At 45.8% G+C, this 18,201-nt stretch overlaps 2 protein-coding genes across 2 annotated transcripts; both read left to right on the top strand.

The window, feature by feature from the left end:
- The first annotated feature begins 168 nt into the window (after positions 1-168).
- On the top strand, positions 169-4,970 carry LOC117382652 (dual specificity protein phosphatase 19-like). The gene is made up of 5 exons (XM_033979869.2): positions 169-296; positions 936-1,173; positions 1,483-1,529; positions 2,133-2,285; positions 3,642-4,970. The coding sequence occupies exons 2-5, from the start codon at positions 960-962 to the stop codon at positions 3,855-3,857; spliced, it is 630 nt and encodes a 209-aa protein (XP_033835760.1). The 5' UTR covers positions 169-296; positions 936-959; the 3' UTR covers positions 3,858-4,970.
- Positions 4,760-17,060, top strand: LOC129456837 (uncharacterized). The gene is made up of 5 exons (XM_055227191.1): positions 4,760-5,068; positions 11,300-11,401; positions 13,126-13,232; positions 13,341-13,429; positions 14,608-17,060. Exons 1-5 carry the CDS (start codon positions 4,958-4,960, stop codon positions 17,058-17,060), a joined length of 2,862 nt encoding a protein of 953 aa, XP_055083166.1. The 5' UTR covers positions 4,760-4,957.
- Positions 17,061-18,201: the final 1,141 nt, after the last annotated feature.

The following is an 18,201-nucleotide window of genomic DNA, read 5'->3' on the forward strand; positions in this document are numbered from 1 at the left end:
AACATATACATTTATATTTGCTGGATCATTGACTTTTACACTGATACACGTGATTATTACAGCAGCTTTACCCTATTCACAACCCCGACATTTGTATGAACTAGTTTGACGTGGCTGACCTGAACGTCTCACGTGACGTATTTCCGACGTTCACGGAGGCGCGGAAGTAGGCGTGGTTAGTTTATGATAACGGAAGTCATCAGTAAATCAGCTGCTGTTTGTGTTTGGAACAAAGCTTTTACGGACATTAACTGGAAATATGTTTGACTTTTGACGAGGAAATATTTTGTCGTGAGGTATGTCTGAACATCCGACATAGATGTTCCCTGTTAATGCTGTTATTTCAAAATGTCACTTAGATGTAGATGATCTTTGCTCATTCTGTCACAGCTCTGAAGAAACATCACACATGTGCTTTAGGACTGCGCTTTTGTTTGTCAATAGGAATCTTAATACAAACTTATAACTTTATGCAAAACATGTACTTTTTTGTGTTTTTGAAAAGATATTGTAGCAAATAAATTGTCTAAAACCTAATCCTATCCAAATATCATATCCATTGTTGTAAATTTTCAAACAAGAAACCCAAATTCTTTAAGTTCTTGCACAAACCTAAAAGTCTTGAAAAGAAAAGCTCTATGTACACAATTCAAAATATAAAATGTAATATTGTAAAACATGTTTTGTATATATTTGTATAATTCATAATGTCCCTGAATGTGAACGTTAAAGCTTAAGCCTCGCTCAGTGTTATTGTTTACATCATTGTATATTTGAATTTAAAAAAGAAAAAGTGGGCCATAGTTGTGATGTTCTGCTCCAGGCTTCAGTTCAGCTCAGATTTTTCATTCTAATCCCTCGAATACTTTTATACTTGTATTTTCACTTTCATGCTTCATATAAAATAAGTGTTTTTCTTTGCCCGTGTTCCACAGCACGCGCTCCCGCCTCATCTCCTCATGGATTCTTTGGCCCAGGAGATCCAGTTTTTCTCTAAGTCTCGGCTGAAGAAGCAGAGCACATGTGTGACCACTGCGACGGGTCAGAGGCTGCTGGAGACCCGGGGTGACGAGGGCGAGGTGCACGTGCAGCCGCTGGACCAGGGCTGTGGGATGGTGGTGGACCACAGTCTGGACCTGCAGGTTGGAGTGGTCAGACCATTTCTGCTGCTTGGTGAGAACTTTTCTCTTTAATGAACGGACTCAATACAGTCATTTTAATGCACTTATATTTACATTGAATATAAATGCTGGAGTTTAAATACTGGAATTTCCCCACTGTGGGACTAATAAAGGCTTATCTTATTAACATAGGTCATTTGCAATTAGTCAGAATATACAAAAGTCTGTTTGAACAGGTTTATTTGCATACATATAATGAGGAGTTGTTCAGGTTTCAGAGACACTGTGTGAATCAGAAATTGACAGAACATGGAGCCTTCTCTCTCTATTTTCTACTTATTCTTCTTCTACTTTAATGCAGCGTCTCAGGATGCAGCCCACGACATGGAGACCCTTCGCACACATCAGGTCTGTCTGTGTTTAGCTTCTACAGATGATAAAATTCATGTTAGAATAAAGTTTGTTTTTAGAAACAAAATGCCTACAATTAATAACTTTTATTATACTTTAGAAAATGGCTGTGAATTAATTGGATTTTCCTGGGCAAACGCTGAATGTAACCAACATAGAGACTGATGTAAAATTCAACTTGTCTGGTTTGAGATAAAGCCGAGAAGATTCACAGAAAAACATCTGTAGGTTAGATCTGAAACATGATTCTTGTTTTAGTTTGTCAGTTCATGTTTCAGTCTTTTTGTCGTTTCTCCTGGACGTGTTTAAAATGAACTCCTTTTTCCTGTTGTTTGATTTTCCTGTTTGTTTTTGTGTGTATATCTCGGTGGCTGAGTGGCTCATGTCTCACAGCAGAAGGTTTGGTTGATCCCCGGGTCGCCCAGGCCTTTCTGTGTGGAGTTTTTCATGTTTCTCCCCATGTCTGGATGGGTTACAAAAATAAAATGAATTTAATTGAATGAACTGAACAGAATTTTATTACAACATAAACGTCGAGTTCCTCACATCCAGATGGAAAGACGGGGTTAACCTCTTGCGTTGTCGTGTTGTCTGTTTCAGGTGACTCATGTTTTGAATGTGGCTTATGGCGTCTCAAATCCATTTCCAAACCAGCTCATCTACAAGACACTGCCCATTCTGGACGTCCCAGACACAGACATCACCTCTTATCTGGACGAGTGCAGCGTGTTCATCGATCAGGCCCGAGAGCAGGTGGGTGCTGTCGGAGGAGGGACACCACCCTGACATAATATCTGAGTAATATTAAATGTGGACATGTGGAGTGTGATGTTTTTAAATGAAACAATGGGAGGATGCAGGTTTAATTGTAAATGAATGGACATTTGGATGTATTTTAATAGTTTGTAATCTGCCCGGCGACAGCAGATGGACACGAGCTGTAGCTGAAGGTGGTGTAAAGTGTCTCCTCTTTCATGAGGTGAATGTGTTTGCACCTGGTTCTGTTCAAATAAACCAATAAACTAAAGTTAAGATGGAGTTAGATTTAGTTTCTGTAAATGTCAGATTTTCTGGCAATGCCTCAACCTATAAGTATTTTCAGTGGTGGTACTCAGTTTTGTTACTTAAGTAAAAGTACAGATACTGGAGCAAAAAAAAAAAAACTCAAGTAAAAGTATTAATGTATCTTTACAAATGTACTTGAAGAGTAAAAAGTAAAAGTATTTCTCTCAGATTTTGAGTCTTAAAGATTTGAGCTGAATTTTGTTCAACAGAAACAATTGAAACGACTTTTTTTTTTTCTGTTTTTATTTGTATATTCTTGTTTTGCTTAAATTCTGAACGCGTTAGAATTAAACCCTCAGCCTTTTCAGCAGAAGTCACACAATAAGAAAAATACTTTTACTTTTCAGTCCTCCTTGTAGTGGAGTAGAAAGTACAGATACTGCTCTTAAATGTACTCAAGTAAAAGTAAAATGTATACACTTTAAAATGTTTTTAAATTTAAAAAAATTAGGTATCTGTACCTTATTTAAGTAGGTAAGTAAAAGTAAGTACAGTACTTTACTACTTTTACTTTAAGATCCACCTCCATTTTCAGAAATAAGAAAAGCCAAAGTGCTGAAAGCTGCAAATATCAGTTTGATATTTTGGCCTCAGGAAACGGACGATCTCAAAATGTTTTACAATTATCACTGTTTTACAAATCTAAAAAACACTTAGTATATGTTAGAGTAAAGTAGATACTAACAACACGTATAATATGTTAGAGTGAAGTAGATAATAACAACACGTATAATATGTTGGAGTAAAGTAGATAATAACAACACGTATAATATGTTGGAGTAAAGTAGCACATAACACCAGGCGTCTGTAGATTTGTGTAGATCATCTTTACCTTTTACTTGTGTCATATAAAGTGGAACCACATTTTGTTCAGTTGGAGGAAAATGGGTTTGAACTCCCGAAGTAAAAGGAGGAAGTGGTGTGTGGAATGGTCTTCTTCTTGTTGTTCTTGTTGTTCTTGTTCTTCTTCTTGTTCATGTTCTTCTTCTTGTTGTTCTCCTCCTTCTCCTTCTATACAGTTGACATGTTTTGTCCTCTGTCCAGAGCGGCGTGGTGCTGGTTCACTGTAACGCTGGAGTGTCTCGCTCTGCGTCCATCGTGATCGGATACTTGATGTCCAGGGAGAGACTGTCCTTCAGTGAGGCCCACAGAGAGGTCCAGTCTGCGAGGCCTTCGGTCAGGCCCAACACTGGGTTTTACCAACAGCTACAGCGCTACAGGCCTCAGATGGTCACTGTGGGTCAGGAGGGACTGGTGTAGAGACACTGACCACGCCCCACTGTGGTCACTGTGATCTGGACAGTGCTGTGTTTGTCTCCGAGGACACTGCAGGTTTAACCATCTGCTTTAAAGTTTCACTGTGTAACTTTTCTGTTATTGCTTTGCCAAACTAAGTGACCAAACCATGTTACAAGTCAGAGCTGTGGAGAGGCGACCCCACTCACATGAAGAATGTGAAACCCTAACCCTCCATCAGGAAAGTTCCATAATGTATCTTTAATTTGAAGGAGTTGACCTTTGGCTGAGACTTGGTCTTTAGAGCTGCTCTTCAAACTCCAGAAGGAAAGAAATTCATTCTTTTTCTCCACAGCTTCAGGTTGTGTCCATTTTAAAGTGTTTTCCTGTTGATTTTGTGCATCATGTTTCATTTTCTCCAATAAGACAAACTTTAATATGAAATATCACTGTTCATGTTCTTCAGTCAAACACAGAAATGACATTTACAGGTTTAGTTTTTCTACATTAGCTGCTTTTCTGTTTGACTGTTTGATCCTGTGACTCTGTTATTTTGAACAGAACTGTGGAACTTGCATTTACTCTGTAGTTCACTCAGTTTGACTCACTCACTTTTGAATATATGAGGTCACAGGTGTAAAATGAGGAAACATCCTGTGAAACTCTGACTCTGTTTAAGGTGGTGTCTGTGGTTTATCATCTGTATGAGATAAAATATGTTAAATAATCGTCCACACGCTGTTTCACTCTTCAGAGAAGCACAAGGAGCCTCTGGGCTCACACTGTGTCTCCACCAGGGGGCGCCAGGCTCCTGGGAATGATGCGCTGGAGGAGAGAGTGCAGGAGGAGAGGGATGGAGGAGAGGGAGGAGGAGAGGGAGGAGGAGAGGTGGTATGAGGCGTCAGGGGGATGGGGGTAAAGTCACAGTCCGGAGGATTCACTCAGAGCCGCACGTGGCTGTGCGCGCCACAGGAGGCGCGTGGACGAGCGCGCCACAGACAGTGAAAAACAGACACAACTCCAGGAGTTTACACGTGGAGGTACGGAGCGCGTGGTCACTCCTGTGGTCACTCCTGTGGTCACTCCTGTGGTCACTCCGCGCGGTCCGGTCACGCGCCGTGGTCATGGCGTGTTACTTCGTCGTGATCCGGTCCACGCGCCTGCGGGACGGACAGCTGAGGAGCATCAAGGGAGTGTTCAGGGGCCCGATAGGAGCCAGAGGGGCCCCGAGAGAGGTAAGAGCCGCCCGGGAGTCAGGAACGAGAGACACTGGAGCCGCTTTAGTCAAACTCTGAGGTTTATGATGTTTATGGTCAAACCTCTGTCAGTGACACTTTGTGTACTTGTTGTGTTGTTGTGTTGTATTTGTTGTATCTGTTGTGTCTGTGTTGTGTTGAGGCTCCTCTAAAGTCTTGTGTTTTGACTCTCGCTCCTCATGAAGCGGCTCAAACGGAGCCGAAACTGAAAGAGCCGGATCTTTATTGAAGCAGGAGTCAGTTTACTCTTCTGAGGGAACTCTCTGCAGAACAAAGACGATCTGCTGTTGTGTCACTTTTTGTGCCATTTTCACAGAGTTATATGTCATATTTGGGTCAAATGTCTTTTCACCCAGAGAAATGGGTCAAATGCAGACTGTCCTCTGCAGACTGTCCTCCTCTGCAGACTGTCCTCTGCAGACTGTCCTCCTCCTCTGCCTCTGGGAGCCTCTTTTAAACTTCTTTATTCATGTTTTATGACTTTGTCTTTGATTTGATGTTAAAGTTTGTGATTTGAGGCTCTGACTCCTGAAGCTGAGTCTGTTTCACTGAAGCTCCACAAAAGTCACTTCACTTTGAATCTGAATGTTTCTCAGATCAATCCAGCACATTTGTGTTGTGCCTTTGAGCATCGCACTGTTCCACTGTAAACATGAAGAAAGTCTGTGTCTCACACTGGAACCGGGACTAAACCGGGTCTAAACCAGGTCTAAACCGGGACTAAACCGGGACTAAACCGGGACTAAACCGGGACTAAACCGGGTCAGACGAGCACATGGACCGTTGTGATGTTTTAATCTGTTCTGTTCATCGTCACATGTTTAAAATTATTTATTTCAAATAATTTAAAAAATAAAAGTCTGTTAAATATCACTGTGATCATTAGAAACATTAAACACATTTATCAGGCAGAAGAAGAAGAAGAAGAAGAAACCATCAGAGGAGTGAGATATAACACAGATCTGGGTCAAAAAACACCCAAAAAGTATCAAAATAATGCCCCAAACGACTGAGAATGACCCAGAGTCGTGTCACTGGGTTATGACAGTGGCTCAGGTGGTAGAGCGTTTGCCCACTGGTCTGAAGGTTGACAGTTCAAATCCCACCAGACATTTTTGTTTGGAGGAGCTCGGGGGGGGTCCCACCTCCACCTCCACCTCCGCCCTGTTTGTGTCGCTGTTTTAATCCAGTTTCAATGACTCCAGCCTCTGTAGTGATTTATTAAAAGATGGAAAGTAAAAGCCAAAGTTAAATCTGTGAACTGGACAAAACGTTGAATGAGACTGAGTGTCTTTTGAAAATGGGTCAAACTCTTTTTGGAGGAGCTATGGGGGGGGGGGGCACTGGCTGTTCTAGGGGAGGTCCGTGGCCCCTGAAGCCCCCTCCCCAGCGCCGCCCCTGCCCTCAGGTTAGCGGTGTGATTCCAGTTCCCATAGATGAGTGCTGTCGTTGTGTCGTTGAGTCATTTTCATTTTCTTTTTTTTTTTTCTCTCTGTCATTGTGGGGTTTTGTCGTTGAGTCCTTGGGCAAGACACTTAAGCCCCTCCCCCCTGTGTCTTGAAGGTGGAAAAGTGTTGTATAAAAACGTGGCCATTTAAAGGTCGGGTTGTGTTTAGTGTGGACTTTTTCTGTGTTGTGTTGTCATTACGAGATATATGAGATTTCTTTAATAATCCGTCCCTCCCAAAGACAATTTCATCAAAAATCCACTGACACATTAACAGAAAGCTCGTGGCATCAGGGAGGACGCTCTTCGCTCTTCTGTGACTTCAGCTCTCGTCCTGAGGCGCCGGCCCTTTAAGAAGAACAACACCCTGCAAGATTAACTCACTTCTGAAGATGTTTAATGAGTGTGGAATCTTAAGGAATATATTTATGAAGCCAACCTCTACTCGATCGCCATGGAAACTGAGGTAGCGCGGCGGAGGCGAGTGGGCGGCGGCTGCGACTCGGATGAACCCTGGGATGTGGTGGGAGGGACGAGACACCGGAGACAATGACAGGAGACAGATGCTCGCTCTGAGAGTCAGCAGCCGAGAGAACTTTTAAGGTTACATCCTCGCGTTCTGGAGAGGAAACGCCAAAGTACTCGTGTTTGTTTATTTTCTGAACACAAGGGCGACTGTCGGACGTGGCCTCCGCCCCAAAACAAGAGCAGAACAACGGCAGAACCACCAAAACACATGTATGTCTATGGCAGAATGTTCAGCAGTTACCATGGTGACGCGACGCACACATTAGCAAACGCTGACAAAAAGTTATAATGTAGTCCGCAAACTCAAGAAAAAAACTACAAAAGTGATTTAAAGAGGCATTTTCAGGAGCCTGTGATCAGTCCGAGCGTTTAAGGACAAAAACATGAGAGCGACTCACTGAAAAACTGTTGGCTAATGCTAATGCTAATGCTAGCTTGTTTGTGAAACGTTATTTGAGAGGGACGTGTTTAACAGCACAGATCAGCTCATCTGTTGTAGTTCTGATCAGATCATGTTAAAATAAAGATCAGATTAAAGTCTAACATGAGTCACGGAGTTTCAGACAGAGCAGTGCCTCCTGTTAGCATCACGCCCTCTGGGAATGTTAATGACGTCAGCTGCAAAGTATCAATAGAACCTTCACATCCTCCCGGCGCCATAGCAACCAGATGTCACACACAAAAGCAGTCGCGTTAACAAAGAGTTACACAAACATCCAAAGACGTCTGAACTAAACACAAAATAAACAAAAATAACACTGATGCTAACTGTGGGCACTGCTCTGTCTGAGGCTGTTAGACTTAAATTTGAGCTTTATTTTAACACAATCTAGAACTGACTTATCTGAACTCCAACAGATGAGCTGATTTGTGAGAACTATTCCCTCAAATAACACTACAGTCATAAGCTAGCATTAGCATTAGCATTTTTTTTGTCCAGTAGCTCGGACTGACCACAGGAAAATGAAAATGTGCTTCTTTAAATCACTTTTGGATTTTTTTTTCTTGAGTTTTCAGACGATCTTAAAACTTTTTTGGTGGTTATTGCTAATGTTTGCGCTGTGTCGCCATGGTAACTGCCAAACATTCCATCATAGGCATATATGCAGAGCGCCCCCCGCTGATGTCACGGCGAAGTATCGATCTAGAGCATGAGTTTAGCATCGTTCTGTGTTATTTATGGACACTGCAGCGTTTACTATTTTCTGAACTTAGGAACTTAACAATCGGACGAGATCATTAGCACAAGATTTACTCACCGTTTAGTCGACGTTATGTCATTTATTTATATGTATTTATTATGTTTTTTTTTGTCCCTGTCGTCGTGGGGGTTTTGTCCCTGTCGTCGTGGGGGTTTTGTCCCTGTCGTCGTAGGGTTTTGTCCCTGTCGTCGTGGGGGTTTTGTCCCTGTCGTCGTGGGTTTTTTTGTCCCTGTCGTTGTGGGTTTTTGTCCCTGTCTCGTGGGTTTTTGTCCCTGTCTCGTGGTGTTTTGTCCCTGTCTCGTGGTGTTTTGTCCCTGTCTCGTGGTGTTTTGTCCCTGTCGTCGTGGGGTTTTTGTCCCTGTCGTCGCGGGGTTTTTGTCCCTGTCTCGTGGTGGTGTTTTGTCCCTGTCTCGTGGTGGTGTTTTGTCCCTGTCTCGTGGTGGTGTTTTGTCCCTGTCTCGTGGGGTTTTGTCCCTGTCTCGTGGGGTTTTGTCCCTGTCTCGTGGGGTTTTGTCCCTGTCTCGTGGGGTTTTGTCCCCGTCTCGTGGGGTTTTGTCCCCGTCTCGTGGGGTTTTGTCCCCGTCTCGTGGGGTTTTGTCCCCGTCTCGTGGGGTTTTGTCCCCGTCTCGTGGGGTTTTGTCCCTGTCTCGTGGGGTTTTGTCCCCGTCTCGTGGGGTTTTGTCCCCGTCTCGTGGGGTTTTGTCCCCGTCTCGTGGGGTTTTGTCCCCGTCTCGTGGGGTTTTGTCCCCGTCTCGTGGGGTTTTGTCCCCGTCTCGTGGGGTTTTGTCCCCGTCTCGTGGTGGGGTTTTGTCCCCGTCTCGTGGTGGGGTTTTGTCCCCGTCTCGTGGTGGTGTTTTGTCCCTGTCTCGTGGTGGTGTTTTGTCCCTGTCTCGTGGTGGTGTTTTGTCCCTGTCTCGTGGTGGTGTTTTGTCCCTGTCTCGTGGTGGTGTTTTGTCCCTGTCTCGTGGGGTTTTGTCCCTGTCTCGTGGTGGTGTTTTGTCCCTGTCTCGTGGTGGTGTTTTGTCCCTGTCTCGTCGTGGTGTTTTGTCCCTGTCTCGTCGTGGTGTTTTGTCCCTGTCTCGTGGGGTTTTGTCCCTGTCTCGTGGTGTTTTGTCCCTGTCTCGTGGTGTTTTGTCCCTGTCTCGTGGTGTTTTGTCCTTGTCTCGTGGTGTTTTGTCCCTGTCTCGTCGTCGTGAGGTTTTTGTCCCTGTCGTCGTGGGGTTTTTGTCCCTGTCTCGTGGTGTTTTGTCCCTGTCTCGTGGTGGGGTTTTGTCCCTGTCTCGTGGTGGGGTTTTGTCCCTGTCTCGTGGGGTTTTGTCCCTGTCTCGTGGGGTTTTGTCCCTGTCTCGTGGTGGTGTTTTGTCCCTGTCTCGTGGTGTTTTGTCCCTGTCGTCGTGGTGGTGTTTTGTCCCTGTCGTCGTGGTGGTGTTTTGTCCCTGTCTCGTGGTGGTGTTTTGTCCCTGTCTCGTGGTGGTGTTTTGTCCCTGTCTCGTGGTGGTGTTTTGTCCCTGTCTCGTGGTGGTGTTTTGTCCCTGTCTCGTGGTGGTGTTTTGTCCCTGTCTCGTGGTGGGGTTTTGTCCCTGTCATTGTGGGGTTTTGTCCCTGTCTCGTGGTGGTGTTTTGTCCCTGTCTCGTGGTGGTGTTTTGTCCCTGTCTCGTGGTGGTGTTTTGTCCCTGTCTCGTGGTGGTGTTTTGTCCCTGTCTCGTGGTGGTGTTTTGTCCCTGTCTCGTGGTGGGGTTTTGTCCCTGTCTCATGGGGTTTTGTCCCTGTCTCGTGGGGTTTTGTCCCTGTCTCGTGGTGGTGTTTTGTCCCTGTCTCGTGGTGTTTTGTCCCTGTCTCGTGGTGTTTTGTCCCTGTCTCGTGGTGGGGCAGATCGGGGGCTGTGTCTCTCAGCTTCTGTTCCAATGACACACAGATAATATTGATCTGTCCGTCAATACCACTGATCCATCCAGATACACTTACACAGCATCGATAGCAGCACTTTGAGGAGGAGGAGGAGGAGGAGGAGGAGGAGGAGGAGGAGGAGATTTTACTGTAATAAGCGTCTGATTTGACTGTGTGATGTGAGTTTGATGGAGCTGTTTTCTCTGTGGGGTGGAGCAGATGAACCACAGAACATCCTGACACCAGAGACTGAAAACTATTTATTTCATTTAAACAAAAAAAAAAAAAAGAGAAAACTCATCCATGTTTATTTAGCTGTTTATGTCTCAAGTAACAGAACAGCTCTGTGTGAATAAAACTTCAAACATTCTGAGACTTTCTGGACAATGACCTGTAAATATCTTATTATCGATCTTTATGTCCCACCAGGAAATCGACTGAACTGATATTTGGGAGCCGATACCCAATGTCAGTATCCAGGGGCGATGCCTGATATTTTTGAGTCGCTGTTTTAAACCAGTTTAGTGATTTATTAAATATGGGCCATTGTCCATTTTAGCCTCATTTTGAACACTCTGCACTCGCCATTTGCACATTTTTAGTCAAGACTGGATCTGCTGTGAAAATGGAGCAAAAAAGCAGAAAAGTGAAAATGACCAACTGAAAAAAACTGTGTTAATGTTATTTGAGACGGACGAGTTTAACACAAACCAACTCATCTGTTCAGACGAGTCAGTTATTTCTGGTCAGATTGTGTTAAAAATAAACTCAGAGTAAAGTCTAATTTGAGTAACAGAGTTTCAGAGAGAGCACTGCTAGGGACTCTCTGGACTCTCTGGACTCTCTGGACTCTCTGGACTCTTTGGACTCTTTGGACTCTTTGGACTCTCTGGACTTTCTGGACTCTGAACTCTTTGGACTCTGGACACTCGGGACACTCTGGACTCTCTGGACTCTGGACTCTCTGGACACTCTGGACTCTGGACACTCTGGACTCTCTGGACTCTCTGGACTCTCTGGACTCTGAACTCTTTGGACTCTGGACACTCTGGACACTCTGGACTCTCTGGACTCTTTGGACTCTGGACTCTGGACTCTCTGGACTCTCTGGACTCTCTGGACTGACGGTCGTGTCTGTGTTTCAGGGTAAATGCTCTGGTCTGTACTGTGAGCTGTGTGACAAACAGTACGAGAGACAACAGCAGTACGACAACCACACCAGCTCCTACGACCACCACCACCGCCAGGTACGAGACATGGACACGCCGGGGACACACCGGGGACACTCCAGGGACACACTGGGGACACACTGGGGAAACACCGGGGAAACACCAGGGACACGCCAGGGACACGCCAGGGACCACAGACACATAAGAAAAAGATAGCAGGGGTGGACGAAGACACAATTTTCATAAGACAAAATGAGACACAGGACTGAGCCCCTGAGAACGAGACAAGACCAGATTTTAATAAAAATGTAATTATGAGATTCAGTTTCCATTTTTTGATTTATTTAATTTCATATTTAATGTCCGATTATTAGATGATTCGAGCTCCGTCTGCACCGTGGAGGGAGAAAGTCTGAGGGTCTGGACGGGGTCAGGGCCGTAGAGGTGACCTTTGACCTTATTGACCGTTTACATAATGGAAGCATTGAGTCCAGTTTAAAGATCTGTGCTCTCAAAGACATGACGTTATCTGAGACAAATGTCCTCTTTGGATTCTGTTCAGACAGAGCAGAGCAGCCATTAAGATAAGACGAGGACCCTCCACCGGCGAAAGTGACAGTTTTATCGGCGCGTTTAGATGAAGATTACGTCCATCCGGGGCCGTTTTCCACAAGTAAATTATTTAAACTCAAATTAGAACTAAAAGAATGAGTTCTCGAGTCTTGCAGTCCATGTGTGTCCCCGTGCTTTCCTCTGGACGGCTGCTGCAGAATAGATCCTCTTAGGTTTGAGCGTGAGATTATCGGACCGCTAAAGTGCCGACCGCCGCTGAAGTGTAGAGCCGTTTCACAGAGCTCTGGACACACTGTGGATCAGAGGTTTAGCGCAAACTGCTGTGTCCAGATCAAGCTGCTGTCATCATCACAGCCTCAGAGCTTATGCAACGAAACAGAGCCCATGGACTGTTTAAAGAAGTGACTGAGTGAGACGTCGCCACAGTGTTCAGCTCCAAATGAAGCTCATCGAGGACAGAGCAGGTGTAGAGGCCAATTTGGAGCTGAGTTCTGACCACGAGTATCATAGCAACCAAAGAGCCAATCAGGAGCGAGGCTGTTGAAGGTAACGCCTCTCCCCGCCCACATCGCTGGTTTATCAGAGAGCAGGCGCTTAGCAACGCTGTCAATCAAACCTGTTGCTAACGCTAACAGGAGCGACCTCGGGGAAAGAAGGACCTGATTTGTCTGTTATTAATGTTCATGTCTTGATTTACAGACACAATAGTGAAATAAAAACCCCAGGATCATGTAGAGGGTTAATACGAACATTTAAGACCAAAATGAGTCTGAAGCAGCAGAGACAGAGAGAGGACACAGTTTATCAAAAAACGAAAAATAAACTCAAAATAACCACAAAAAAAAAAAAAACTAAACAAAAAAAACTCAAAATAACAAAAAAATTATAATAAAAATAACAAAAAAAAACCAAACCTCAAAATACCAAAAAGAAAACGACCCCTAAAACTAAAAATAACTCAAAAAAATTTAACCCCAGGATCATGTAGAGGGTTAATACAAACATTTAAGATCAAAATGAGTCTGAAGCAGCAGAGACAGAGAGAGGACAGTTTTTAAACAGAAAGTGAATTGGAGCAGGAAGTGCGCCCATGATCACTTCCTGTTTGTAACGTGACGGCAGGTTAGCGATGTCCATTTATATAAACAGTCAAGGGTCTGAACACTGCACAGGCTGCTGGGTCAGGGAGTAACTTGAGGATGTGTGTTTTGTGCCCGTTTCTGTTGCAGCGTCTGAAGGACCTGAAGCAGAGGGAGTTTTATCGACAGCTGAGGAGCAGACGGCGGAGGAGAGGCCGAGAGCAGTGGCCCCGGAGCCCCCTGCAGGTGAAACACAGGTGAGCCCCCAGAATCCACACTGATCACGCCTCATCAACGACACAGCGTCACTCCTCACTCCTGCAGGACACAGATCACCTGTCGTGTTCATTCTTGTTTCTTGTCAGCGTTTCAGGTTTGGGTCCGATGTTCCGAAACACGACGGTGGCCCTGGACACAGCGGACGAGCCGACCGTCCTCACCGGCTGCACTAAAGGCAATTTACTGTTTAAATTCACCTTACAGCTTATGGTTCGTTAGTCAAAATCATGATCTGACTTTTGTATTTGTAATAGTGATGGGACTTTTGGCTCCTTTGTGGGATTCGAGTCTTTTGGATTCGTTCATGTCAAAGAGCCGTTCAAAAGACTGGCTCTTTTACTGTTTATTTCTATGACAAAAGCCAAAGAGAGAACTCATTTTATGAACAAACTAAAGCCCAAGATGTGTTTAAAATGATTCAAACTGAGAGTGGGAGTGAGTTTACCCTTAGAATAGATGAAAATCCACATAAAACTTTGCACTACAATAAAAATAGGCTAATAATTTTTCAAAACTAACTGTTATTAGGATGTTTTTATGCACAAATCTCTCCCTCGTGTCGCCTGCTCTGCTTCTGTGCTGATTCTTGTGTTGGTTTAGTGTTAATCTGTGTAAAATGCGTAAAAACTGGAAAGAAAAAGATTTGGTTTGGATCCAACCTTCACATTAAGGAACCGTTCCAAAGAGCCGACTCTTTCACAAACGTCACGTCACTAATTTGTAATAATGACTCCAGGCTGGATCTTCTCCAAAACAGACTGTGCTGCTGGAGGAAAGAGCAGAAGAGTGTAAACTGTGATGTGTCTTAGATGACGTTGTAATAGTGCGTGCTCTGGGAGGAACAAACAAACTGATGGACCAGGGACGACCATATACTGTTTATATAAATGCACAGGAAACAGGAAGTGACTGTGGTGCACTTCCAGCTCCATCGACTCGTCATTTTGGTCTTAAATGTTCGTATTAACCCTCTACATGATCCTGGGGTTTTTATTTCACTATTGTGTCTGTAAATCAAGATATGAACATTAATAACAGACAAATCAGGTCCTTCTTTCCCCGATCCCTACAGTGATTCTTGTGAAGGTGTGTAAAGTTTAAAAACACAGTGGAGCACTTCCTGTATCACCACATGATGACATCACAAGGTGGAACAGAGTGTTTTCAGTTTGAGAGAAGAACTGCAGGTTTGTTTGTGCGTTAAACATAAACAAAACACAACTCCAGGTCTGTTTGTGACGAGGAAACGACATTAGAACAGATCAGAGATGGTGTAATATGAGGTCTTTAAGGTTAAATAAATAAACCAAACTAAACTAATGTCATGTTTTTTTTTCTCTGTTCTTCACGTAGAGCAAGTTCGGAGCCGCTCACAGTGGGGTTCCAGCGACCTGAGTTCACTGGACACCGCGGCCGCATCAATCGATCACATCATCAATGAAACTGCTCGACCTCCAGAGGCTCATCGCTGTGTAAACTGCACTGTTCCTCCTGCAGCCGCTGACGACGATCGCAACGGCAACACGCACACACCACCTGACCCGCACACACCCAGCGCACACACCCACACGCGCCCGGTCTGCTTCTCTCTGCCCAAAAGAAACTGTACGCTCCTCCACCAATCAGCCGCTGTCTTTCTTCAACCTCCAACATCCAAAGAGAACGAGACCAAGACTCCTCCAAACGTGGACCGTGCGGACGTGGAGACTTCATCAGACTCGAACGAACAAACAGATCCCATAAGTGCGACCCTAAAGCCAACACAGAACGAGCGAATGGACTCACAGCGCCCAAAGGAGCCGTTCTGTCGCGTCCTGAGCCGTGACGGTGCCACCCTCCTCCTCTGGCCGTCGGAGATGGTCAGCTACACCCGCGCCGCCCCCTCCATCTCATTCAGCGTCAACCCTCTGCTGCACGACTTTAAAGCTGAAAACACAAACAAGGAAGTGTCTGTGGACAAGAGTGGAGAGCCGGGGAGAGGGGAAGGATTTGTGATCAAACGGGCCGAGCGGGAGCAGAGGCAGGAGGAGGCGCAGGGACCGGGACCAGGAGAGGGGCTACGGAGCGCACAGAGACTGAGAGGAGGGTTAGGGAGCGCACATGAACGAGAGCATGAAGACTCACACTCAGCTGCAGCTATATTTGTGGCTCATTGTGTCTCAAGCTCTTGCGATGAAAGTGCTTTAAAGTGTCCCCTCGATTGTGAGTTCAAAGGTCACCGTGAACCGCGGACAAAACGAAGGAGAGGCAAAAGAAGGAACCGAAAAAGAAGGACAAATAGAGCAGCGAGGATCAGTAAGAAAATAAGAAAACTACAAGCAAACTCAGTGAGAATGAATCAAGTGAACTCACAAGAGCTGAGAGCAGACCTCGAGACACCAGACCTCGAGAGACCAGACCTCAGGGACCCCAAACACAGAAGAAAACACCAGGCTGCTTCAAATGACCAGAAAAGAGCACATCTATTAAGCCATCTTCCTGTCAGTCACTGTAATGGCGGAGAGCAGCTGTGTGCACAGGTGAACAGCCAGGCCAGACGCCATCTACCCCTGCAATCAAACTCCCAACGGAGCCCAGGTTTCAGAAAAACGCCCAGTGGGGGAGCGGCTTGTAATGCAGCGATTAGCCTTGTCCCGCGCGCTGATATAGAGACGCCACGCTGTCCTGCAATTACACCCTGCCCCGCTTCGAGCCGCGTGGATGTGTGCGAGCCTCCCGCAGAGACACAGCTGCGAGAGAACCACATGCTGCCAGAGAACGGAGCAATGAGGAAGGAACTGTTGGGGAAAAGGACTTTTGATAAAACGTTTGACCTAAACACACTCCGCGATCAGGTTCAAAATGTCCCTGTCGAACCTCACACTGTCCCCGTCGTGGCACCCGGGGCAGATGACCCCTCTCCCTCACCGCCGCTCCCTCAAACACATGTTCACTGTGATGTCTTTACTGAAGCGCCTCCAAAAAAGGTCAAAAAAGAGAAAGACACAGAAAACTTCCTCGGTTTAATCTGCACACGCTCTGAACCGAACCTCCAGGAGGCCCACGCTCCACGGGAGGTAAACGCCGTCACACGTCCTACCACACAGATGAGCACAAACGGCAGAACCAAAAGAAACACCGGCGTCCATTTTGTCACACACAGTTCGTCTGGAGAAGTCAAACAAACCGGTACCACGACATCAGACCGAGCGGCGCAGAACGGCTCAAAACGTGATCCCGGTGAATGTCCGAGTGCTGATTCTGCACGGGACAAGCGCAGGAACAGATGTGGACTAAACGAAACGGCGAAAAATGAACCAACGGAACATCTGACCTCTGTATCCACAACTGTAACGGGCCTGATCTCTGCCAAAGCCCACGCCCGTCAGTGGGATCACACGCATCACTTCACTAATTGTAATTACTCAGAAAAAGACGCTGGAGTTGTCGTGGTGATTAGCGCACATCCTGATCAAAGAAGAAAACCAGAACGAGAGATCAGAAAGAAGCCGACGAGGGAGGGAGAGTGGGCCGGCCTCCCCCTCCCCCTCCCGCCGCTCTACCTCCCCCTGCCTCCGCCGCTCTACCTCCCCCTCACCCCCGTCCCCGCCCACTTCTCCCCTCACCCGTCTCCGCTGCCTCCTCTGCCGCCCCCCGCCTTCTACGCCTCAGCTCCGGTGCCACCTCTCCAGAGACCGGCGTACCCCCTGCCCGCCGCCCTGTACGCCCCACCACCACCACCACCACCTCCTCCTCCGCCTCCGCCGCCATTTTTACCGATGCAGCTGATAGTTTCAAAGGCAACTTCCCTTTACTGGACTAACTGACTGAACATTGAGAATGATTTATTATATTATATTAACAATTATGCAAAAGTAACTTAAAATAAAGCCATTTAAACCCGAGGAGGCGCATGTGGAGGAGGCGCGTGGAGGAGGAGGAGCTGCGTATGGAGGAGGCACGTGGAGGAGGAGCCGCGTGTGGAGGAGCCGCTACATCTGCAACGTCTTCATCTCAACACGACACCCGCTGATGTGTCTGTGCCGCCATGTTGTTGGTCGTCATGACAACAAGCCATCTAGTCATTAATGGAGACTTTGCAGCTGATGTCGTCAACATTCCCCGAGGGTGTGATGCTAACTGTGGGCACTGCTCTGTCTGAAGTCTTTAATCTGAGTTTTGTTTTAACACAATCTGACCATAAAGAGCTGACTTATCTGAACTACAGCAGATGAGCTGATTCGTGCTGTTAAACACGTCCCTCTCAAATAACATTACAGTCATAAGCTAGCTAGCATTAGCATTAGCATTAGCCAACAGTTTTTCACCTTTTTGTGTAAAATCAAACTCCTGAACAGGACCATGAGCTCGGACTGATCACAGGCTCCTGAACATGTGCTTTTTAAATCTATTTTGTGTTTTTTGTTTTTTTTTGCCAGTGTTTAATAATGTGTGCATTATGTCTCCATGGCAATTGCTGAACATTCCACCATAGACATACATACAGAAATTCTGCGCCCACTCTGCATACTGTCTTATGAAAAATGGATATTACAGACTCTGTGAGGGGCCCCTCCCTGCACTGGGCCCCTGGGTAAACAGTCCCCTTTACCCCCCCGAGTCTGATGCCCCTGCTACTCAGAGAAGTACTATTTTATTACAAATTTAAACCTTGTAAATGTGGCCCACTCGAGTAAATGTAGTGAAATAAACTCCCTGGTTTCAATGTTGTTCCATTTGGACTCATAAAGCACGACCACAATGCTGTTAGCTCAGTGCTAATTGTCAGAACGTATCTCTGGTTTGTTTCGTTTGACGTCTGTGGCTCCTGAGTGTTGCATTAACAGAGGGATGTGGTGATCTGGACTCTCTCAGGCAGGATGCAACTGACCACAGCCCAGAGAGGAGCAGCTCCGAGCCGAGAGACGGGACCACAGACTGTAGAAAGAAGTGGACTGAGTGTGACGT

This window comes from Periophthalmus magnuspinnatus, chromosome 15 (genome assembly GCF_009829125.3).
Source record: "Periophthalmus magnuspinnatus isolate fPerMag1 chromosome 15, fPerMag1.2.pri, whole genome shotgun sequence".
In the NCBI taxonomy this organism is placed as follows: domain Eukaryota; kingdom Metazoa; phylum Chordata; class Actinopteri; order Gobiiformes; family Gobiidae; genus Periophthalmus; species Periophthalmus magnuspinnatus.